A 25,765-nucleotide genomic window follows, 5' to 3' on the forward strand; every position below is an offset into this window, starting at 1 on the left:
CACAGCAGTGATGAAATGAGGCATACTTGATCTCCCAGGATACACATGCATGTCTTTCCTTTGATCACACACATAGTGGTCAGGGAGAGGGGCTCACACACCCCCAGAGAGCCACAGCCTCCAAGATCATTCCAATATCAAAATCGTAGCTCTTCCAAGCTGCTCCAGTTTATTCCTCCGCCACTCAATGCAGCTACAGCTAACACAGTGAACACAGCTGGAGTGCATGCAGATAATTCCCAATGGCTCTTGCCAGCTTCAGGGAGGCTGAGGTAAGGTATACATCTCCCCCCAACACTAACTTCTTCGAGTGATGGTCCCTATCTGGACTCAAAACATGCGTGCCATGCACCGGGGCCGGAACTGTTTGTAGTAGTGTCCGTTGACCCATGTGTGTCGTGTGTCGGCTGCAGGGTGGGTCTGAGGCTTTAAGAGGCTGTGTGGGTCGACGCAACTCCAGTTCCCTCTTACCGTCGTATGGCCTGTTCCTCTGTGCTTTTGGCTTGCTAAGAGAACTCTTTGTCCATTCTTGTTTTTTGTATGTAGCTTTCTAGTTGTATATAGTTACCAACAGTTGTTAGTTTGCTAGTTTTTTCCCCCATTGGACTTCTTTCCCCGGGGGATGACCACCTCACCCCCCCACCCCCGCTCCAGCAGGCTGACTTCAAAAGCTGCTTTGTGGTCGTGTTCCTTCCAGGTGAGCAACAAGTACCAACGCTGCCTATATTGCCTCAGTAAAATCCATGTAATCGCCCACTGCTCCATCTGCTGCTCATTCCCGCCTTGCACTCGGAAAGCCAGAGAACTTCGTCTCTGCAAATATTTGATGGAGGAGGCTATGTGCCCATGTGAGCAATAAGACCCTTGATTGGCAGATCCGCCGGACTGGCACCCGTTACCGCTGATGAGTGCCCCCCACACACCATTCACTGGTGCCCACAGTACTGCCTCAACCACAGAAGCCTCACTGTGCACATAAGCCTGGCCATGGGCATAAGGGCAACTCCCCAACAGAGACCGCCCCTAAATGAAGTGTTGCTTCCCCAAGCTGCGCCAGGTCAGGTGAGAAGTTGTGCATCAACCTAGCCACTCCAGCTTCTAAGAAGCACCACTGCGAGCCATTGGCACCATCTCTGACCAAGGCCACCAGTTCACCGTCTTCACTGCTGGTGCCATCGACACCACTGGGCTCCTCTGGACTCTCACACTAAGTTCCACGTACACTGGGTTGCCTGTCTCCACTGATGCCTATGACCAAGCTGATGCAGCCGTACAGTAGCTCCCCTCGGTGCTCCTATTTCCCAGACACCTTGAGGCTTCCATCTCCAGGAGATGAACCTCTTAATCCTCCCTGAGCATCACCCTGCTCCGCCTTGCTTCACATCACCAGCCCCACCTCTGCTGGACTTGTCTTTGGCATTTGAGAGGTTTTCTGAGCCAGACCCCTTATTTTCACCTGCTCGCTCCTACAGCACGGATCTTTAGTAATAGCTACCCTACCCACCCACGTATGGTCCTTCCACAGACATATGGTTCCACTATTTCCAAGGCTGCCAATGCCCGGCTACCCATATGCTTGGCCCTGTTAGCATGCTTGGGATCCCTACTGCGACCATGGGGTGCCACCACTGCCACCTTACCACCATCCTCTGCCCGCACTGCTCCCCCACTCTGTTTGTTTTTGATGAATCGCAGGATGTTCCTGTTCTGCTGGTACCATCGGTCCCCACTGGGGCCTTGTCGTCCCTGGACGATGCGCTTATTCCACCTTCCCTCTCCCCTCTGGACAGCCATTCCCAGTGCCATGACCTGTTTTGGAGAGTGGCTGCAGCTCTCAACCTCCTGGTGGAGGAGGTCCAGGACGCGCAAAATGAGTTCCTGGATATTCTGCAACTGCAGGGGCCCTCCTGAGCTGCCTTCCCTATCCACAAGACCATCCTCCAACTGGCCCAGGCAGTCTGGCACAACCCTGCCTCCTGTGCCCCTACTCCAAAATGTGGTGAACGCCACTACTTTGTACCATGTAAGGGTACGGACTTCCTATTTACCCATCCACCCCCCAACTTGCTCGTGATCCATGTGACAACCGAACATATCTGCCAGTAACGCCTCAATGCCACCCCCCCAAAATGGGCGACGAAGAAATGAAACCTCAAAGAGGTTCTTTGAGATGTATCTATATTCCACCAAGTTTATTCCTCCGTGGGCCTCCAGTTTCATATTGCCAATTACCAGGCCACATTGGCAAAGTATGGTTTCCTTTCCTACTGAAAGCTAGTGGAGTTCCAGGCCTTTCTCTTGGCGGAGAAACATCAGGATTTCCAGACACTGCAGGATGAGGGCAAGCTGGTTGCCAAGATGATCCTCCAAGACGTCGTTGATGCCGCTGACACCGTGTCACATGCTCTAGAGACCGGTGTCATGCTCCACCAGGATTCTTATGATACTATACTCACAAGAAGTAAACTCCTTATTGCAACAGGGAGAAGACTATCAAGGAACAGGGTTCTACTCAGCTTACTTCTTGATACCCAAGAGGAAAGGCAGGTGAAGACCAATCCTCGATCTACACCTTCTCACTCATTTCGTATGCCAACTCAAATTTTGCATGGTCACATTGGCAGCGATAATTCCATCCCTAGAGAATGGCCTGTAGTTCATGGCTCTCAATATGAAGGAGACTTACTTCCACCTTGATATTCACCCCACCCAAAGATTTTTCTAAAATTCATGGAGGGTACCGAGCGTTTCCAATACAGGATATTCCTTTTTGGAATAGTTACTGCTCCCACAGTCTTCACCAAGGTTTTTTGCATAATAGCAGCTCACATCAGATGTTATGGCTTCTTTGTGTTTCCATATCTCAATGACTGGCTCCTTGCTGCCAAATCCCGACAGGAAGCCCTTGCACCAACCTCTGTGTTATTCAGCCACCTTTCTTCTCTAGAAGTCAGTGTCAACATTGAGAAGTCTATTCTCAACCCAACACAATCTCTGGATTTCATCGGGGTACTATAAACTCTGTGGGTAGGTAAGCTCATGCTGTGACAGACAGATTTCAGGCGATGAATGTCATCATAGCTCGCATCATGAATCAACCCTTAATGTACCAGCCTGGTCTTGCCTGTTCCTCCTTGTCCATATGGCTTCGTGCATTTATGTGACCCCCTTCTCAAGACTCCACCTCTGCTGCCTTCAGACATGGCTCCAGTTCATTTATTCACCAACCAGTCACTCTGTAGACCACATGCTGACAATTCCTGCCAAAGTACTGTCATCCCTTCTGTGGTGGACAGACTCACATCACGTACGCCTGGGGGTCCTCTTTCTTCCTTCCTCCTCAGTCAAAATTATCATCACAGATACATCCCTGTTAGGCTGGGAATCCCTTATAGAGGACCACACAACTCAAGGAACGTGAACACCCTGAGAATCCAGAATGCACATAAATATCCCGGAACCCTGACCAGTAAGGCGGGTGGGCAAATCCTTTCACTCATTTGCTTTCATCATGTCCTTATCATATCAGACAACACCAGCACTGTTTTCTGTATCAACAAACAAGGGGGAACAAGATCTACCACTTCATGCACAGATATGGTCACTATCTGGAACTGGTGCATAAACCACCAGATCATCCTATCCACAGCCTCTCTTCCTGTGGCACAGAATGTACTTGTGGACTCGCTCAGCAGACATTTTGTGATCTACCACAAGTGGGAACTTCACAACACAGTGGTACATGCCATCATTGCATGATGGGGGACCCCGACTATAGGCCTATTCCACTTCCCAGCGTGAACAGGAAATGCACCATGTACTGGTCCAGGCAAGCCATTGGCCACCACACTCAGGATGATGCCTCCTTCTCTCACCTGGTCAGACCAACTCAGCTATGCCTTTTCTTCATTACTGCTCCTACCGCAAGTGCTGCACAAGATCCAGTGAGAGAGAGCAACGGTCATTCTGATAGCCCCCTTCTGGCCCAGACAATTCTGGTTTCTCAACCTTTTTCATTTGTCATCCCACCTACCTGTTCCCATCCCAGACTCCCCTGATCTTCTGACCCAGTACAATAACAGGGTCAAGCATCCCAATCTATATGCGCTGCACCTCAGGACATGATATTTCGATGCCCATTTATGTTAGAATGGACATGCTCTTTGGCTGTACAAGACATTCTCTGTTGCAGCAGAAAGGACTCCATTAGGCAATGTTACTGGGCCAAGTGGAGATGCTTTTCGTCCTGGGCAGAACAAAAAGGAGTTTTACCAGAAACACTGTCAATTCCTCTCATCGTAGACTATGTCCTATCCTTAAAATCATTGGGTCTTGCCCTCAGCACTTTGAGAGTCCACCTGGTAGCTATCCGCACATTCCACCATTCAGTGGAAAGTTACTCTGTCTTTACAAACCCACCACTAGATTTTGGAAAGGCTTTCTCAGAACCTTCTCACCCCTCCAAATGATTGTGCCTCAACGGGACCTGAATCTTGTTCTCTCTGTGGAAGCCCTCTTTTGATCTATTAGCTTTGTGCTCCAGGTGCCTCCTTTCCATGAAAGTCACCTTCCTTGTTGTCGCTTCAGCAAGAAGTGTCAGTGAACTCGGTGCTATGATAGTGGACCTGCCATTCACTGTATTCCACAAGGATACAATTTTGTTACCTCTACACCCGAAATTTCTTCCAAAGGTGGTTTCCCAGTTTCACATTAACCAATCCATTCACTTTCCTGTTTTCTTACTGAAACCTTACCTGTCTGCTGAAGAATGTCTACTCCATTCCCTCGACATCCGCCGAGGTCTGACCTTCTACCTGCAAAGAATGAAACCAATTAGGAAGTCCCCTATGTTGTGCAGCAGGGGACATGCTATCTCCACCAGAGAATTTCCAAATGGATTTCTTGCTGCATTAAAGTATGCTACCAGCTGTCAAGTCTGCCTCCCCACACAGGGGTATGGGATCACTCCACAAGAGTTCAAGCTACTACCACGGCATCCCTTCATGACAGGCCTCTCATAGACGTATGTAGAGCATCCACATGGAGTTCTGTACACACCTTCATGACATGCTATGCCTTGGTGCAAGTCTCAGTGGCGGATGCCTCCTTTGGCACAGCGGTTTGCCACATGACCATTTTGCCCTCACATCCACCTCCAACTTAGATGCTGCTTGTTAGTCACCCTCAGGGACCATCACTCGAAGAAGAGGGAGAGGTTACTTCCTGCAGCTAGAGGTTCTTTGAGCTGTATCTGTATTCCACTTTCTGCTCTCTTTTCTCTCTGCTTTGTATCTGAGAGATTCATGGTGGAGAAGGAACTGCAGATGCAGTTGGTTTTCCCAGCCCTTTATCACCTGGAACAGAAGCACAAGGCACATGTGCGAACCAATGGACACTACTTTCAAATTCTCTGACTCCAGGATGAAAATGCGTAACCCGCAGTGGAATACCGATAGGGAAAACATCTCAAAGAACCTCCAGTGATAGGTAAGCAACTCCCACTTTGAAGAGGACTGAAGGGTGCAGGTATAGTACTCAAAATTATTTTAACCTCCATTGAAAAAATTGAATAATTATCATGTTTCCAGTTTTCCCTGAATAATGTGAATGGGTAGGTGCAAGTTATAACTGGCCTCACACAATTACTGAATCATCATCTAACTTAGCCCAGTGACAAACATTTTCAATCTTGACAGTTACGATTTGCACACCCCAAATTTAGTGATTTAGTCAGTGATTTCATACACATTCAAATAGGAAAGATCCAAGCTGTAACTGGTGTACATGAGGGAACTGATGAGCAAAAGTGAGGCTTTATCCCACCTTTCTGACTTACTCTTTTCCCACTCCCTGATTCAATCCCCAGTGCAATTTAGAGACTGTCAGAGAAGGCAGATTATTGTTGTATTGTGCTAATTTACTTTACTGGTAAGACAGTATGGGGTAACTTAGAAATGGGTTATTCATAACCTGCCCCTAACTCCAAAAGTGCCCTCCTTACATAGGATTCAATTCAGGAAAGCACTTAAGTATACGTCCTTACCTTTAAGCATTGACTTCAATGGGACTTGAGCATGTAAGTGTCTTGCTGAGTCATGAACAGTATGTCTTCCTTATCTCCATCAGCAAATCTTCACTGAAGAGATGAATTCATTATTTTAAGTGAGAGAATCATCTCATCCTGGGGCAGGTTTGATTCTTAATAATATGGTTAAGTCACTTTGAGACCAAGAAGGCAGAGCTTGAATCACATGACTCTCAGATAGCTCTGAATACTACTGCTGGAGTTCAGTAAAAAGCCTAATTGTATATTCTTACTTTCTATAATACTTGAGGATTTGGATGGGACTGCATGATTCACTTGTCTTTTCTACCTTTATATGACATAATAGCAATATGTATGTTAAAATCTCAAGTATGAAAGTGGTATGCTATAGAATAGTCACAAATACAATACATTGTTTTTCAGTATTAAAAGTGTATTTACTTTGAAAGTAAAGAAGACACACTTTAAAAGAAGCCTGTTTACTAATCTGTTCAATATATTACTGTGATAAATGTTTAAATATTTGCATTGAAACAAATCACATTTGGTTTTAAGTAGAGAAGAACAGAAATCAAGAAATGCACATTAAACTAGCATAATTTTATTAATAACATGAAAAACGCCTTAAAGTAAAACTCCTTGCATTTTAAGTGGTATAGTTTAGAGAAGCTGATTATCAATACCGGTGAAAATAAAGCTAACAAAATCAAAATTCAGTCCACTTTAATTTTCTGCATAGCTTTTTTTTTTTTTCTTCCCCTGTTCTAGATTTTCTTCAAGGCAAATAAATGGTATAGGTATAATAGCTCATGTGTTTTCTGACTGATGAAAGAAAAAAAAACTCATTTTATGTTACTTAAAATGCAAGTACTTATTTTTTCAATTCTCATAGCAGACCAGTGGTTCCTTCAGCGGTCTGCTAATAAGCTCACTAGTGAGTTCTGCTGAAATTCTCTTCTGTTTGAACCTGTCCTTGATGCAAGGCTGTCAGAAAGAGCCTGTTTATCAAGCATATAATGTTTGCAGTGGAGAGCACTGGGCAGGGGGGGCGGGGGTGTATAGGCACATAAAGCCACCTACTCACTCTTATTCTGTTTGTTAGCTTTTTAAATCCTAATAATAATCTACAGGCTGTAGAAGGATAAAATAGTTTATTTTTTTTCTGGTGAGAAATATTGATATCATGTATCTGCTTTTGCTAGTAAGATAGTTATACTGTGTGGCTATATAGAGCTCTGATCTGTTTACATAGCACTTAGTTATGAACAGACCATTTTATTAGTTGAGAGTTTTTACTAGCTTGAACCTGTTTTCAGAAGCAAATCTTAAACACATTTTAATGTCTGTGCAATTTACAGAAAATCTGAAATCACTCATTTGTTTCATGTGGTAGAACATCATCTTCAACTAGTGAAATACAAAGCTTGTATGAAAATCCATCTTAACAATGAGACGTGCCTCTGATCATGGTGATTGTACATTTAGCATAGTAATTCAGAGAAAATCAAGTTTATTTTGCTCAATTTAATTATAAAGATTTTTCAGATAACATTGGTTCCCTTTAAAATTAGTAATTTTCATATTCAACGCAGCACTATTTTAGTTTTAAATTCCAGGCAACTTTAATATACTTGCCTACCACTGTGTTCTTACACAAAATAAATTCATGTAGAGAAATTTAAAATTATCTAAAAGGATTTGATTCCCTAATAACTGTAGTCACTACTTGAGTCAGTGACTCAAACCAAGTCATAATAAATATGCACTTTGAGTCCCACTACTTAACAGGATTTCTTTTTAATTACATGTTGATGAAAATAAGTAGTACCTTCATTCTACTGCTCATACAGCCTCCTTGGCAGTAGCTTGCATACTTTACAGTATGCTTTCTCATGGAATCATGGATAAGCTTAGCGTTGGAAGAGACTTGAGGAGGTCCTCTAGTCCAACCCCTGCTCAAAGCAAGAGCAACCCCAACTAAATCATCCCAGCCAGGGCTTTGTCAAGGTAGGCCTTAAAAAAACCTGTAAGGATGGAGATTCCACCAGCTCCATAGGTAACCCATTCCAGTGCTTCACCACCCTCCTAGTGAAATAGTTTTTCCGAATATCCAACCTAGACCTCCTCTACTGCAACTTGAGACCATTGCTCCTTGTTCTGTCTTCTGCCGCCACTGAGAATAGCCTAGCTCCATCCTCTTTGGAACCCCGCTTCAGGTAGTTGAAGGCTGCTATCAAATCCTCCTCACTCTTCTCTTCTGCAGAGTAAATAACCCTAGTTCCCTCAGTAACTCATGTCCCAGTTCCCAAATAATTTTCGTTTCCCTCCACTGGACTCTCTCCAATTTATTCACATCCTTTCTGGATGCAATATGCCAGATGTGGCCTACCAGTGCTGAATAGAGGGGAATAATCACTTCCCTCGATCTGCTGGCAGTGCTCCTACTAATGCAGCCCAATATGCCATTAGCCTTCTTGACAACAACAGCACACTGTTAACTCATATTCAGCTTCTCATCCACTGTAATCCCCAAGTCCTTTTCTGCAGAACTGCTGCTTAGCCAGTCGGTCCCCAGCCTGTAGCAGTGCATGGGATTCTTCCATCCTAAGTACAGAACTCTGCACTTGTCCTTGTTGAACCTTGTCAGATTTCTTTTGGCTCAATCCTCCAATTTATCTAGGTCACACTGGACCCTGTCTCTACCCTCCAGTGTATCTACCTCTCCTCCCAGTTTAGTGTCATCAGCAAACTTGCTGATGGTGCAATCCATCCCATCATCCAGATCATTAATGAAGATGTTGAACAAAACCAGCCCCAGGACAGACCCCTGGGGCACTCTGCTTGATACTGGCTGCCAACTAGACATTGAGCCTTTGATCACTACCTGTTGAGCCCGACAATCTAGCCAGCTTTTTATCCGCCTTATAGTCCATTCATCCAATCCATACTACTTTAACTTGCTGGCAAGAATACTGTGGGAGGCTGTATCAAAAGCTTTGCTAAAGTCAAGGTATATTACATCCACCACTTCCCCCATATCCACAGAGCCAGTTATCTCATCATAGAAGGCAAGCAGGTTGGTCAGACACCTTGGTGAATCCATGTTGTCTGTTCCTGATCACCTTCCTCTCCTCCAAGTGCTTCAAAATGGATTCCTTAAGGACCTGTGCCATGATTTTTCAGGAGACCCAGATGAGGCTGACTGGTCTGTAGTTCCTCAGATTCTTTTTTTAAAGATGAGCACTATATTTGCCCTTTTCCAATCATCCAGGACCTCACTCGATCACCGTGAGTTTTCAAAGATAATGGCCAATGACTCTGCAATCACATCAGCCAACTCCTTCAGCACCCTCGGATGCATTGCATCCGGACCCATGGACTTGTGCATGTCCAGCTTTTCTAAATAGTCCTTAACCTGTTCTTTCACCACTGAGGGATGCTGACCTCCTCCCCATACTGTGTTGCCCAGTGCAGCAGTCTGGAAGCTGACCTTGTCTGTGAAGATCAAGGCAAAAAAAGCATTGAGTACTTCAGCTTTTTCCACATCATCTGTCACTAGGTTGACTTCCCCCATTCAATAAGGGTCCCACACTTTCCCTGACCACCTTCTTGTTGCTAACATACCTGTAGAAACCCTTCTTGTTACCATTCACATCTCTTGCTAGCTGCAATTCCAGTTGTGCTTTGGCCTTTCTGATTACACCCCTGCATGCTCGAGCAATATTTTTATACTCTTCCCTAATCATCTGTCCATGTTTCCACTTCTTGTAAGCTTCCTTTTTGTGTTTAAGCTCACTGAAGATTTATCTGATAAGCCAAGCTGGTCGCCTCCTATATTTGCTATTCTTTCTGCACAGTGGGATGGTTTATTCCTGTGCCCTCAATAAGTCTTCTTTAAAATACATCCAGCTCTCCTGGACTCCTTTCCCCCTCATATTAGCCTCCCAAGGGATCCTGCCAATCAGTTTCCTGAGGGAGTCAGTCTGCTTTTCTGAAGTCCAGGGTCTGTATTTTGCTACTCTCCTTCTTGCCTTTTGTCAGGATCCTGAACTTGACCATCATGGTCCCTGCTGCCCAGGTTGCCACTCACTTCTACTTCCCCTACCAATTCCTCCCTCTTTGTGAGCAGCAGGTCAAGAGGAGCACAGCTCCTAGTTGGTTCCTCCAGCATTTGCACCAGGAAGTTGTCCCCAACACTGTCCAAAAACTTCCTGAATTATCTATGCACTGCTTTATTGCTCTCCCAGCAGATGTCAGGGTGATTGAAGACCCCCAGGAGAACCAGGGCCTGTGATCTGGAAACTTCAGTTAGTTGTCCAAAGAAAGCCTTGTCTTCCTCATCCTCTTGGTCTGGTGATCTGTAGCAGATGCCCATCATGACATCATCCTTGTTGCTCTTGCCTTTAAACTTAACCCAAAGACTCTCAACAGGCTTTTCTCTAGTTTAATAGTGGTGCTCTGAGCAATCATACTGCTCTCTTACATACAGTGCAACTCCTCCACCTTTTCTCCCCCGCCTGTTCTTCCTGAACAGTTTATTCCCATCCATGACAGTGTTCCAGTCATGTGAGTTATCCCACCAAGTCTCTGTTATTCCAATCACATCATAGTTCCTTGACTGTACCAGGACCTCCAGTTCTTCCCTGCTTCAGGCTTATTGCATTTGTGTTCAAGCACCTAAGATAATTAGCCGATTGCCTTCTTTTCTCAGTATGAATCAGGAGGCCTCCCCTGTTGCACCCTCCTCCTTGTTTTTCCTCCCATTATCCCACTTGCCCAGTCACTTCAGGGCTTAGACCTCCATCCCCTGGCAAACCTAATTTAAAGCCCTCTCACTAGGTTAGCAAGCCTGCCTGCAAAGATGCTCTTCCCTCTCTTCATCAGGTGGATCTCATCTCTTCCTAGCAATCCTTCTTCCTGGTACAACATCCCATGGTTGAAGAATCCAAAGCCTTTTCTCTGACACCACCTGTGTAAACACACATTTACTTTCACAATTTAGTGGTCCCTACCTGGGCCTATTCCTTCAACGGGGAGGATGGATGAGAACATGACCTACACCTCAAACTCCTTCCCAGAGCTACACAGTCTGCAGTGACCTGCTCAAGGTCATTCTTGGCAGTACCATTGGTGCCCACCCACATGGAGAAGTAGGAAGGGGTAGGAGTCTGAGGGCTTGATCAGTCTCAGCAGACACTCGGTCACATCCTGAATTCCTCCAGGCAAGCAGCACACTTCTCGAATTTCCCAGTCTGGATGGCAGATGGATGACTCCATCCCCCTTAGGAGGGAATCTCCGACCACTATCACACATCTCTTGGAACTGGTGGTCGTGGAACTGCCATCCCTAGGATAATGCATCCCATGCCTTCTAGTCGAAGGGGTTGCCTTCTGTTCTCTTGCCTCAGAGGACTCTTCCAAACCATTCTCCACCCTAGTACCTGTACAGAGAGACTGAAAATGGTTTCTTACTTCTATCTGCAATGGGGTGGATATGGGTTCTCCTCTTTCATCTTCTGGAGGTCACATGCTGCCAATTTTCTTCCCTGTTCTGCACTGCACTCTGATTCTTCAGCATGCTGTGCCTGCAGTACCAAACACTGACTTCTATCCAGAAAGTCTTCATTTTCTCTGATGCGACGCAGGATTGAGACTTGGGTCTGTAGTCCTTTAACCTTCTCTTCCAATATGGAGACGAGCTTTCACTTCATACAGATGTAGTTGCTTCTGTCCTAGGAGAAAGACAAACATGGCATATCCTGTGCAGCTCACAACAGTTGATCGCTCACTTTCCCTATTGTCTTCCTTCTAAGAGCCTCTTCAGATGTTGTATTTACTGCTCACATAAGCCTGAAAGGCAAAAACTCTGTGGGAATGACCTCCCACCTCCATCCCCCTCAAACTCCCAGGCAGATTCCCTCTGTTTGCCTCTCCTCTGATCCCCACTCACTCAGTTCGCAATTGGCTGCTTTTTTTATAAGGCTACTGGCTCGAAGCAGTTGCCCTGACTCAAAGCCTTCTCTCCAATCACCCACTCAAGACTCACCTGGTCAAACAGTCACACTTTTCAAACAAACACATGGTGAAACAGTCCCTGCAACTAGCACCAGTCAAACAAATGGTCACAGCAGACAGATCCTCGTTTATTCACCACACCAGCTCACAACATGGCCCTCCTCCTCCCAGGGCCGGCTCCAGGCACCAACACAGCAAGCTGGTGCTTGGGGCAGCCCATGGAAGCGGGCGGCACGTCCGGGTCTTTGGCAGCAATTCGGCGGCAGGTCCCTCAGTCCCTCTCGGTGGGAAGTAACGCCCGCCAAATGAAGTGGTGCAGTAGAGGAGCTGCCGAAGTGCCACCAATCACGGCATTTTTTTTTTGTTTCCTTTGCTGCTTGGGGCAGCAAAAAAGCTGGAGCTGGCCCTGCCCCCCCTGTAGTGCAACAGTCACTGTAGCTCCTCTCAGACTGTTCCCAGGCAAACTCCTTCTGTTTGCCTCTCCTCTGTTCACTGCTCTAGTATGATTTGTTCACAGTAGGGGCTAGTCCTGTCCATCTTATAGTTCTACGAGAGAAGTAGCATGTAGGTAGATTTTGGCTAGTGAAGTTTGTTTTTCCCCATAAATTCTGACTCTCTCATAACAGGTGGCAAATTTATGTTTTCTTTCATCATAGCCTTTCTATTCCATAGTGTAACAATGAGCTATTCACTTGTACTGTTCCTCAATAAATCAGGTTCTTCAAGTGCTTGCTCATGTTGATTCATTTGCAATTTCATCCTGATTAATTTTTCTTGTACCAGGAGTTCTCAACCTTTTACATACGGGGACTTCCCCCTATGATGATCTGTCTCCCATTTCTGCCTGGGATTCCGATCCATTTAGCAATATGGCAAGAAAAGGGAAAATGTGACCTCCTGGTCCACAGGGTGAGAACTCTTGCCTTATAAAATTCACATGCTCTCACCATTAGACGTTTATTTTTGAACAATCCCCAAATAAATACAGGAAGAGATGTTACATCTCCAACATTCCTATGTAGATTCTTGACTAAATTTGTTGTTTTGTCAGGACGAGATGTTTGTTTTATATTTATATATTCTTTAAATTATTAACCTAGAAAAAGTTGAGCTAACTTAAAAAATGTGTGGATTTTGTGAGAGGAGGTGGTGGTTAGCCCCCAAACCATTTAGTTCTCGCAAGACAGACTTAAGAGATAATAATACCTACTTCATATGCTTTGCACCTGTAGATCTCAAAATGATTTACAGAGGATGTAAATATCATCTCAGTTTTTACATGGATGGATTTTTATGTGGAGCTGTTCTGAAATAATGTATGGTCTAAAGTATGGGTACTCATCCCGGACTGGGGAGATGGCAACCTTTCTGTCTTTATTTACAGCTAAATGGTGAGGGTAGTTAAAAAACTTATGAGAAGGGGGCACCAACGCTTTTATATATTGTAATATACTGGCATAGGGTGAAATTGTTGTCTACTGAAGTGATGTAAACACTTCTGTTGATTTTCAGTATGGCAATATCATGGAAAAAATTAAGAATAATTGATTTGAAGTTATGAATTTGATGACTGATGGCACTGAGACAATGGAAGCTTCTAAAGGAAAGGACTTTATATCTGGAATGTTATCTGGGAATTTAAATTTCACCCAGTGGTCTAGATAAATAATATTGGCAGGCCTGTTTGTTTAATAGTGCAGATTCATCTTTAATATATTTATTCTTTAGTTTATTAACCAAGTAAAAGTTGGTTTAACCTAAAAAGGTCTCTTTTTATGTGGGGATAAAGGTGTTATGGATTTGAGAAGATATTGGAAAGAGAAACTACTTTTCTGGAGCTACTCTTTGAAGCTGACTGAAGTGAACATTAGTATGAGGCTCTGGTTAGAGTAGGCATATCTAAGAGTTTACAAATATCTTCCTGTGTTTAATATCTTTACTGTTTACCTAGAGATTTTATAAAGTAATATGTAAGGCTTCTTGGACTAGAAGGGAGAATGTTAATAGGCTGATCCACTCTGGGGGATTTTGAATATCAATTAGGGGAAGCAGAAACATAATCATGCTGCATAGTAATAGAGTTTGAAAATCCTTCTTTTTCAAATATGAAGGTTAGTATTTCTCCCTTCTTCCTACAGGGATTGTTTTGCCAGATAAATGCGTTGCAGACAGGATTTCTTTAAGGAGAGGTTTAGAACAGAATAGGAGGCTGTATATGAAGGAACATGAATTTCGGTAATATACTCATTTTGGTTATACTTTTCCTTCCTAACAACATTACGGCAAGATTTATCAATTTCTTTTTCACATTTCATTTGGTATAACAATAGTTTATAGTTTTGTAGTGCAACCAAAAGAGGTCTTCTGGACATTAAGGCTGGGATTTTCAAAGCATCGTAAGGGAGTTAGGTGCCTAATCATCATTTGGATTTGTGCACCTAGCTTCCATAGGCCTTTTTGAAAGTCCCACCTTAATTTTTTTCGTCTTCTAAAGATGCAGAATTAATTCTAAGAGGGTGATTAAGTGTCAATATGTTCCCTCTTTAGTTTAAGGTTAGCACTTTTGTTAACTTTATGATGTGCAATTTTGTTGAAATGTTTAATGATTCCTACAAATTTTTTTTGTAGTATGGAGTGGGATTACTGGACACACAGTACAATGTTGCCAGTGTGGAGTTCTGATGATGGGTTCTGTTACTGACTTGAATTCTTTTAGTTACAGAGCATGAAGACTTTTTTAACACTGTTTTATTTCCGAGTATCATTTGTGTGCTCACACTAAGTAAGTAAAGCCAAGTATTGAATCCTAGTGCACAAAGATGCACCAGCATCTGTTAAGGGCAGGATCAATAAAATATGCATCAGTATTCTGTACTAGGGAAGCCTGCACTGTGTTACCTGTCAGTCTAATCTAATCTATCTAGTCATTCATACTGCACTTACTACCATGGTTCAGTTTGCACAAACCTGTGCAGGAGCTCAAAAAAAAATTTGGGGGGTGGGGGGTACAGCTTTGCACAGGAGTCAGTATTATTTAATATGACTTGTTTACATGGAATTTACACTTGATTTGTGTTTACAAGCCAAACTATCCCAAATCCAGTTTTGATGTATATCACATCCCCCACAGTTTGGATCCACCAACATGGGAACAATCATTGCGGTTGTTCGCAATTAGAACTTACCAGAGGGCATTAGTTCCGATTCACAGGTATTTTCAAGGTCTTGCCTTTCTTTTTTTTTTTTTTTTTTTTTTATTATTCTTCATTCAGAGCAAGGTTCTCCATCCCAGATCACTCTGAATCAGAGATGAGACTTTTGCCTGGATCTACCACATCCCAGACCAGAGTGTCTCTCTTTGTGATGGAAATGTCATTAAAACAGATACATCTCTGCTAAACTTTCCAGCTTTTACAAAACAGCATAGTTTGGTGTAATTTTATTACAATGTTCTGACAAGCTCTGTTCACAACCTCTTGTGTTGGAACCCCCTCATGTGAGGGATGGGTGTCTCGTCAGGCTCCCAGGTGCCAAGCTGGAGCATGTTGTTGTTACAACTCACTTTTGTCATTTTTTTCTGACCATTCTCTGTGTCCTTCCCTCCCTCCCTGCACTGCATCCAGCTTATATTTTTCTATTTCTTCAGTGCTTTCCTGTTTTGTCACCCTTTCTCCCTTTTTCCACACTCACCAGAAGGCCACATGTTGCCCATTTTGAGTGATCCACTCGTGTCTCCACCGAGCTAAATGGGAAAATTACCACTGACTTCAGTGGAGCCAGTCATCCCAAGATAACAGTGGATGAACCATTAAGTGATGGACTTGGTTTAAGACAAATTATAATGCTAATTTCTCTATTAATTTGTCATCACATTCCCATTGCTGAGATTATATCTGTTCACTTAATACATAACACATAATTAAGTCCTGGATTTTTACACCTGTTATACCTTTTTTTATATCAGATTACGGACACTGTCTCCCGCTACTGTCTTCACCGCTCTGTTGTCTGGCATGTAATAATGGTTCTGAGTACTTGCATGGTGTGCTTCATTGAAAGGTCTAGCATTCTTTTTATCTCATTGTAATGTTACAGTTACGCTAGTTTTAGTACATACTGTACAGTACGTAATGAAGATTTATATAAAAGGAGGAATTCAGAGTTGTCTGTGGTGGTGGTCTGTATGCCTCAGAAGAGTATTTATTTATTTATTTATTTACAGTATATGCACAGAGAACTGAAGTAGAAACTCATAACTTGCTGCTTTGTACAATTATGTACTCGCTTATTTCTCACTTCTCTACTATTCTTCTTTCTTTCCTTAACTCCTGCTGGTGTGGCTCCACTGCAGTATCAGAACAGGATAGAAATAGGTGAAAAATCACCCTGCAGGTTTAAATTAATTGCTGTACTCTGTTACTCTACAAGCTACTGAGTGCCTTAGATAATGTGCTATGAATTTTCTTTAATTTAACCATAATTGGAATGGGAAGGTTCTGTAATTACTGAAGTTCTTGGTAGTTTACTAAGCTATTTATTAGAATAGAGGAGCATAAAGATATTCAGCATTGTAGTGTTTCATATTACTACCAGTCATGTATAGCATCAGTAATTTTATGTCAGGGAATCATCACAACAAAAGTTTTCATTCTTTTATGACTTTTATAATAGTTTGCCAGTCAACAAATTCTATTTTGTGAGGTACATTTGTTGAGGAATGTACTTTTTTATTACTAGAATATTCAAATCCTATTACTTTTTATCTGGCGCAGGGCATCTGAGAGTTATTTTTTTCCAAATTTCAAATAAAAATATTAAAATAGTAAATCAAAATAACAAATACAGAGAGGTGAATGATTCTTATGGATCCAGCTTAAGAGGTCTTCTAGTTTGTGGAGAAACTGTAAAAAGGGTGCCTTGCTCAACAGATCTGCTTCTTGAATATTTAGAAGTCTCCTTTGCTGACTAAAATACATTTTTCTTAGATTTTACTCCTGTACTACTGCAGCAGTATAGTCAACCACGGGCTGTTCTAGCTCATGTTTCATTACAGAATTATTAACTATGATTCCGTTGCAGAATCTTTATTGTTGGTGATGCACAAACTAGAAGAAGCCATCTTGACTTTTTAATCCTTGGGTTGATCTGTAACATGGCCTTAAAAAGCTCTATTGACATAACTATGTTTGTTAGGGATGAGATTTTTTTGTCATGGAAGTTATGCCAGTAAAATCATTACTGTAGACACAGTTATGCTGGTATTAAGATAGATTATACTAGTATAGCTTATTTTGGATCCTAAACCAGAATAAGCTATTTCAATATAAGGCACCTTTATACTGGTATAACTGCATCTAAACTAGGAGTGTTTCACTGCTCTAACTATGCTGGTAAAAAGTCTGAAATCCTATGGTTCCATTTTTACCAAGTTACTTTGCTGAGGTGAGCTGCATTTTAATTCCACTCAACTATTTTTATTGAATACATGCCGCTCATTCTGGTCATGAATTTTGTTGCAACTTTAAAGAAAAATATTATCATTGACAGTTGGATTTTCCTGTTGTGTTGTCTGTTACCATGTACATTGTTTTCAGAGTTGCCAGTAGTTATGGGACAAGGTTACTTATACAAATAAAGAACAATTCAACTAATTTTAAGTTGCTCCTGAAAACCAAAGGTTGCTTTCATTTTGTTGTTTCTGATGGTGTGATGCATTCAATACAAAAAAATTGCTGTAACTTCATGGTCCTGTGCTATGTGCAGCATTTACAGAAAATAAAGTCCCCTTTTAAAGGATCTTTAAAGTTTTAGGGGAAATCTAGGTGGTAGCATCTCACTGAGCGCATAATGTTGGGTAGATCTATCCAAACTACTTAACACAACACAGCAGTAGGAGAGTTGGCCTATTACTGCATCCCCTGTTTACAGTGTGGTGGTGTTTGTGATTTGAAGGTATTTATGAAGCATGTCTGTTGTTAACTGGGCCACACTTTGCTCCTGTTCAGAGGAGCAACACAATGCCTAGCCCCAATGTTCTTCCTAAAATCCTGCCCTAGCCAGAAGATGTCCTTCTGTGGAGGAACCATAGGACAATAGGTCTGCTCCTTATCCCTGCACTAGTCGGGGCAATATTTATAGCTAAAACTTAGTTGGGGGTGGGGGCTAAAGAAACTTGCCATCGCTATACTTGCAGAGTTTTGGTTATATTTATGGATCTTTTAGCATGCAGACTTTCCTATGAGCAGCATAGCTCTCAGCTGCCCCCAACTTTAACATGAATCTGGGCTCATTTCACTTACTATTACAAATTTTTTACATGGGAAATGTGGAGTCATGACAGCAAGGTTACAGAGAATGTTTTTTGTGATAACGAAAAATAGGACCTGATTCTTATTTACACTTAAAACCACTCTGTAACATTCTGGCAATATAACATGGCTTTAAAGTGTATGTAAAGTGGCTTTTGTGTAGATGAGAATCAGTCCCATAATGTGTCCATTATTTAAAGTTATTTTCCCTTTCTTCTCACTTTGTTCTTTTCCCCAGATTTGGCATATGGGAGGAATGATAACCGTCATTAGTTAAAATGCTTTTCCATGTTTTTAATATAATTAAAGAAGATAATTGAATGTCTTTCTTTTTGTTGCAGAACGCTTTACACAGTACAGCTCTAAAAACCTTAGACAAGCATGGAATAAGTAAGTTTTTTTTTTTCAATTTACTCTGCATTCTTTGACTTTCCATCCATATGGTCTATCTCATGCTGTGACGTTACCATAGCTAATTTACAATGCTTTTTGTTTCTTTGTCATTACATAGCAAAATAGAATCACCCACGCCTGCATTTATCAGTTCTGAACTTTCTTTACATTGCCAGTGTTCAAATGAAGCCCCAGCTTCAACTATTTGACACCATTTAACCCAAATAATGTTGTGTGAAATCAGATGGAAAGATTAAAGTTTGACTTCATGTGTGTCATTTGGGTGTGCTATGTACATTTCTATAACAGAAATACTCATGTGGCTCTTTGGACCATATTTTACTCGGGAGAATTCTGCACCAAAAAATTTAAAATGTTGCTATAGTATTTTAAAATTCTGTGTATTTTATTTCTCAAAATAACACAATATAATCATGCCAGTTTCAATTATTTTGGTAATTTATTTCAAAATTCCTGTCAATGAGTAGGTCTGTAACAATACAGACAGCAAAAAAGATTCTGGACATGGTTTTGACAAATAGATTCCTTACTAGACATATTAATACAGGAGAGATTAATGACACTGGGACTTTTCAGTTTGGAAAAGAGACTACTAACGGGGTATAGGATTAAGGCCTATAAAATCACAATTGGTGTGGAGAAAGTAAATAAAAGTATTATTTACACTTTCTCATAACACAAGAACTAGGGATCACCAAATGAAATTAATGGGCAGCCCATTTAAAACAAACAAAAGGAAGTGTTTCTTCACACAACACACTGTCAATCTGTGGAACTCTTTGCCAGAGGATGTTGTGAAGGCCAGGACTATAACAGGGTTCACAAAAGAATTAGAAAGATGAATGGAAGATAGGTCTATCAATGGCTATTAGCAAGATGGGCAGGGATGATATCCCTAGCCTCTGTTTGCCAGAGTCTGGGAATGGGAAGCAGAGGATGGATCACTTAGTGATTGCCTGTTCTGTTCATTCCCTCTGGGGCACCTGGCATTGGCTGCTGTTGGAAGACAGGATACTGGGATAGATGGACCTTTGGTCTGACCCAGTGTGGCCATGTTCCTCACTGTCAGGGTGGTAAAGCACTGGAACAAATTGTCTAGGGAGGTTGTGGAATCTCCCTCATTGGAGGTTTTTAAGAACAGGTTAGACAAACACCTGTCAGGAATGATAGATAATCCTCCTCAATGAAGGAGACTGAACTAGATGACCTATCGAGGTTCCTTCCACTCCTACATTTCTATGATGTTGTGTCTGCTTCCCTCCAGTATGCAAGACAATATGTGCCACCCCTTTCTTAGGGTTTGAGGTAATGCCATGATTTAGCCCACAGAAAGATCATAACCACTGCTATCAAGAGTTCAGGTTTGGCTTTCCCAGGTAACTGCTGTCTCAATTCATGTTTTGCGACTGTTGGTAGCTATGTATCAGACAGGCAGCAATAGCACTGTTGTGCTCCCAGAGTTGTAGCCCCGCTCTGGAATGAATGGATAGGTATATATAAAACAAACTTGCCTGCATGTTTTTGGGGGCAGGACTCTTGTCGTCTTGCCTGTTTTAATTGTACCTCACACAATGGGGCCCTGATAAATACTTGGGCCTTTAGACTCTGTCATGGTACAAATAATAATAATTTCATTTGAATTGAAAACATGACTTTGTGTGAGCAACATATTTTCTTCAAACTTACTGTGTGTTGGTTTTGTTTGTTACAAAATATATTGTTTGTTTAAAATAATACGGTGGTCTGAGAATTAACATAACATGATTCCATCACAGTCTGCTACACATAAAACCAGAGCTTCCTCATTTATAAGGAACCTCTTCAAAAATATGTACACGTTTTCTATGCTATATGAATAAAGGATTTGCAAATTTTCAGCATAAATGAGGGGATTGAAAGACTGAAAGCAACGACAATACTTGCAGTAGAATTCAGTGCTTCATGTGTCAGGCTCTAACATAATAGGAAATATTTTGTTCTCAAAATTATGTATCATTTACATTTGAAACGTGTAAAGGATTTTCTCCTTTTCTAGTGTAAATCTTTATTAGTGTTCAGTATTAGAGTGTTGCTTGATAGTACTGCTGTAGTTAAGGATGTATCAATATTTCCATTATAAACATCATATTCTCAAGGGGTTTATAATTCAGCTATAAAATTAACATTTAAAACCCTCATAGAGTGACTCAGCCTAGAAAGTATGCCTTTATTTATTAACACATTTTGAAGAACATGTTGTCTAATCTAAAAGAGCATTTTTTAAATAATTCTGATTTCTTTTTTTCAGTATTTTTTGCATTCATGACACCAAAATGGGCTGGTTTATTTAAACCAAGTTTGCAGTCTAGTCAGAATGAGGATTAGACCCTCCCAGTGTTTAAAAACTGAGCAGATGAAAATAAGGTTATACTGTTGGTAGTTTGAATATACAGATTTGTTTTGATACTGTTAACAGTTAGTTACTGTGAACCTCTTAATGGCTCTGGAGGATCAGTGTCAAAGGATATCTAAGGCCTGATCCTGCAAAGATTTATGCGTGTGCTTAACTTTAAGTAATGTAAGTCGTCCCATTAATTTCAATGGAACTACTTATGTTGTTTAAAATTTAATGGGTGTAGTGTGTAGGTGGCCTGTGATATACAAGAGGTCAGACTCAATAAGCTGGTGGTCTCTTCGGACCTTAAATTCTAGGACTGTAAGTCTTTGCAGGATTGGGCCTAACTGGGAAATATGTTTGAAAGCCTCTCAGCTCTGATACTACGAAACCACTGTACAGGATTAGGGCAGCTCCCAAAGCATGTATAATAGAAGATTGATTTAAAATACTTACCTGCATTTTTAAAAAAATATTAGATCTTCTTTAAACTGACAGAAAAGCATGCCCTGCTCTTGATCTACAGCTTGTGCAACCACATAAATGTCTATGTTCACAAGCTGCAGTGTGAGTGCTCCTGTTTATGCTGGTCAATGTCAGGGAGGAATAAGACATGGTGCCCCATACTTACTCCTTTCCTCCTCACCTCATATTTATATGACCCCCATTACTATACTATCTGAGCCCCTCACCATCTTTAACATAGTTAGCCTGACAATGTCCCTGTGATGCTATTCCCATTTTACCAATGAGGAAATGAGGCACAGAGGGATTAAGCTGAGTTAACAAGTCACACAGGAAGTCTGTGCCAAGAGCAGGGAATTGAACCCATGTTTCCCAAGCCTCAAGGTAACATCCCGACCACTTCCTCGTAGTCTGTGTGTGGCAGGACCACAAAGTCTGAGAGTATGCATGGCTCAAGAGATTTCTCACCCTCCACTTTTCTTTTTCAAACTGCACAGGACTTAGGATAATGCAACCCCTTTTCTTGTTTGTATGCATGAGCTGCTGATGAACAGGAGTTAAAACCTGAGTTTATAAACGTCTTTAAAAAGGCTTACATCCAAGGCTTATACAATGATTAGGGGCCTTCTTGATTTGCGATTTCACGAAAATCATGAAATATGGGATTGTTCGTGAAATTAACCTTCAAAAAATGTTTTATTTATAAAATATGCTGTAAAACTTCTGTGATTACCACAATGCAAAAACAGCTGTGATATCATGTGCTATCACTCCAATCGTCATAGTGGATAGTTGATTGAGAGTGTCTGTCAAGTTGCATGACATATACTAAAGTGAGCACAACAGTCATTACAGAAGATCATTGATTGAGAGTGTGTCAACATTTATGATAAGTGAGAATGACAGTCATCAAACTGAGTGAAAGGATTGCTGTTGCATATAAAGATGGCTGACATCAAAAATATTTTTAGCTTTGGATTGTGTGGAGAATCTTGCAGACAGTTGGTGGTAAATTGTTTTGTTCATTTTGCAACATGACTGGATTTGCTCAGAAAAAAACACAATTGATCACCATTTTAAGGCTGAATTGCATAATAAACTAAAAGATTGTGCAAAGACTACAGGTCAGAACAAAAAACAAGCAACAGTGTCCACGATGTGTAAAAGAACAACTGAAAGTAGTTTTGCAAAAGGAGAAGCTGCGATGGAACTAGTGGATGCCTGTCACTGCTGCCAACATACCGTTAGAAAAAATAGATAATCCAAAACTAAGTAAGTACTTTAAAAAGCATGTACCCAATGCTGGCGGTTTCCCATGTGGAAACAAACTTGTACAACTTTAAGTATTATACTTTATTTTTATTTATTTAGCAGGCTCCCTTGTCCAAGGTGACTAGAAAGTCAGTACAGTAGTACAGTACAATATTTGTTGTATATATACTGTCTGAACACATCCACAAAATTTGCTATTTATGCTGTGACCAACCCATGAAAAATGTGTGATTTCTTGGTGGTTTAAGTAGACCCCTAATAATGACAGTCAATGAATTTCAGTGAGGACAGTCTGCTAAGAAGAATGGCATTCTGCTTACAAACTTTCACAGTATCCCCAGGTGTGAGGCAGGGTCTTCTACAGAAAACAGAGGCAAGAAAAGAGAAAACATTATAGATAATATTGTGAGAGTGATGATAATCAATCACACAGTAGTTACTCCAACCACAAGAGAAACAAATCTTAAAACCAGAGTAGGAAAGATAGAGCAATGACTGACATGGCTTGATATCTACCTAACCAGTTTAGCTGGAAAACAGCTGCTCAAAATAAAGCAATACGTAATAAATAACTTTTTTAAAATATTGACTAGAACCAATGGAAAATCATACCAGAGCCAAGAATATCAGAGTTCTTGGACTACTCTAGGGTGGAGAAAATAAACCCAACAAGCTTATTATGCGAAAAATCAGATCTTTGAAGCTCTTAAGCTAGATGTAACAATAGACCTGTTTTACTTTTGAAAGGTCTTTTGGAGAAACAAAGTAGTAACATGAATGAGTACTTTGGTTAAGGTGTCCAATTACAGAGATAGAGAACATGGTACTTAGGGAATCATACACATGGTACTTAAAATGCAAGATGGACATTAGAAAATTACTGTAAGCTCTGCAGTTCCTCGGCTGGGGGTTTTCAAGAGTCAAAGGCAGTCTGGCAGCCAACTCACATTATTGAATTCCACCTGCACTGCACATGTTACTCTACTGGGGGACCAGGTACAAGATGAGTCTCCTCAACTCATTTAAAACATTGTTTGTTTTTTAAGTATAGAGGGAGCTGAACAGTGTTTTATGTTTTGTCCTGCACTGTTCAGTTCAGGTATGTCTGCACTGTGCCTTCAGAAAACATTTTAAAACTCACTGTTTCAGATTACAATAGCTTTCCCACAACAGTAAACCCTTACAGGGTAATGAGGAGAGAGAGCTAATTGTCTCTCTGTATATTTCAAAGAAGGATCTGTAAGGTGCTCTCACATTATGGTGATGAGGAAGAATGTAGATAGTCCCCTGCACATCTGTTCTTTCCCATCATATTAAAATTAATATAACTAATTCGCTAACGTGATAGAATTTAGTATATGGCACCTTAGCCTCACAGCACAGGTCAACTGCGGGACATTTCTGCTTCAAACAAGATCTTTTATAATGGCAGGGGCTGAAGCCTTCCATGCTTATGTCTGGCAAAGTTTAAGGGTAGGACTCAACGGGCAGATTCTCACATTTTTAAACTGTTAGTCAGTGAAAACCTTCTCAAGAAGCAAGGGTGAGGGACCAAAAAAAGATTCAAAAGCCAAATATTGAATATATGGACTTTTCAGACTTGAATAGTTAAGTTTACAGTTCAAAGTGGTTTTTAGAAAAACGTATTCCCCTATGGGCTATTTAGTTTAAAAGACAAAATGCGATTACTTCTTGACTTTTGTGCAATATTCATCTTATTAAAATCTGCAGCCACCACTTTTTTTTTAATTATTCAAGCTCTTAAGCATATAAGCATAGGCAGTTTATATTGTTATCACAAGTAAAAGTCTCTTTCTTTGGGTACCAATTTATTGGGTTAGTCCATGTGACGGTGAGTTAAAGCTGAATCTGAGCTAAGGATCCATTGTGCTTTTCCTGTGATGGAATATATGGGTTAGAAAAAACTGCTTTATATAAATAATTATATTCCTTCTGCAAATCTATTAAGGTAGTCCTATCAGCTATCAGTAGGGAGTAAGCATGATGGTTTCTATGGGGGGAAATAACTTGAATAGACTTTGGAAAATGTTCTTTATTGGAGACATATAACTCTGTTATCATTTGTTGGCTTGCTTCTTTTGCATGGTGTTGGTATGTTGTAAATGTTTTTTGGTTTTTTTTATTTCTGCAAAATTCAATAAAAAGTTATTTATCAAATTCTCCTGTTTAACTTCTTGATTGATTAAAGGGCTTGTCCATGAGGAACAATCCATAACCTGTGTAGTGGTTGGAAGTGTCTTATTACCTACACCAGATATTAGTACCATCTGAGTCAAGGAATGATGATCATTTATTATATGACAAAAAATGGCAAATTGTATTTTTTAAAAATAAATTCTGTTATGCCTGATGTCACTAAAGTTCACTCTTTACAGTGCTACCATACTGTAGGTGTTTACTGTTACCATTTCAGTGCACAGTGCTTATGTGACCTGTAGTAATGTTCGGGGTATGTCAAAAACATTAGAAAAATGCTGTCAACGCTAGGAGGAGCGCTTGTGTTGACACAGCATACGTCAAAGATAAGTAAACATAATTTTTGTCGTAATGACTTTTATATCATTATTTTGGCATTAAATCCTTTTTTGTTCAGGCTTTAACCAATTTTTGTCGATTCAGTTTCATAAGTTTTTCATAAATTAATGGATTAGATCTTATTTTCATACAGACCAAGGCCTCTTCACATTGCTCTGACAGTGTAAAAGGCACCCACGACGGATGCCTTTTACATCATTTTGCCAGTGTAAAGGGGCCTGAGTGCAAGTGAGAATCAGACCCATTACATCCACAGCCCAACTCAGCAGCATCAGAGATCTACAGTTGGAAAGCACTATATAAATACGTGGTGGT

General features: G+C 41.2%; 1 protein-coding gene across 7 annotated transcripts in view; it reads left to right on the top strand.

The window, feature by feature from the left end:
* CDK14 (cyclin dependent kinase 14) overlaps positions 1-25,765 on the top strand; it is a 545,410-nt gene that overhangs the window by 398,071 nt on the left and 121,574 nt on the right. For all 7 annotated transcript variants that reach the window (XM_032798112.2, XM_075062353.1, XM_032798113.2 and 4 more), the window contains one exon: positions 18,711-18,759. In XM_032798112.2, the coding sequence (XP_032654003.1) occupies positions 18,711-18,759 (49 nt within the window). The remainder of the gene's footprint in view (positions 1-18,710; positions 18,760-25,765) is intronic.

The sequence above is a fragment of the Chelonoidis abingdonii genome, chromosome 2 (genome assembly GCF_003597395.2).
Source record: "Chelonoidis abingdonii isolate Lonesome George chromosome 2, CheloAbing_2.0, whole genome shotgun sequence".
Taxonomy (NCBI): domain Eukaryota; kingdom Metazoa; phylum Chordata; order Testudines; family Testudinidae; genus Chelonoidis; species Chelonoidis abingdonii.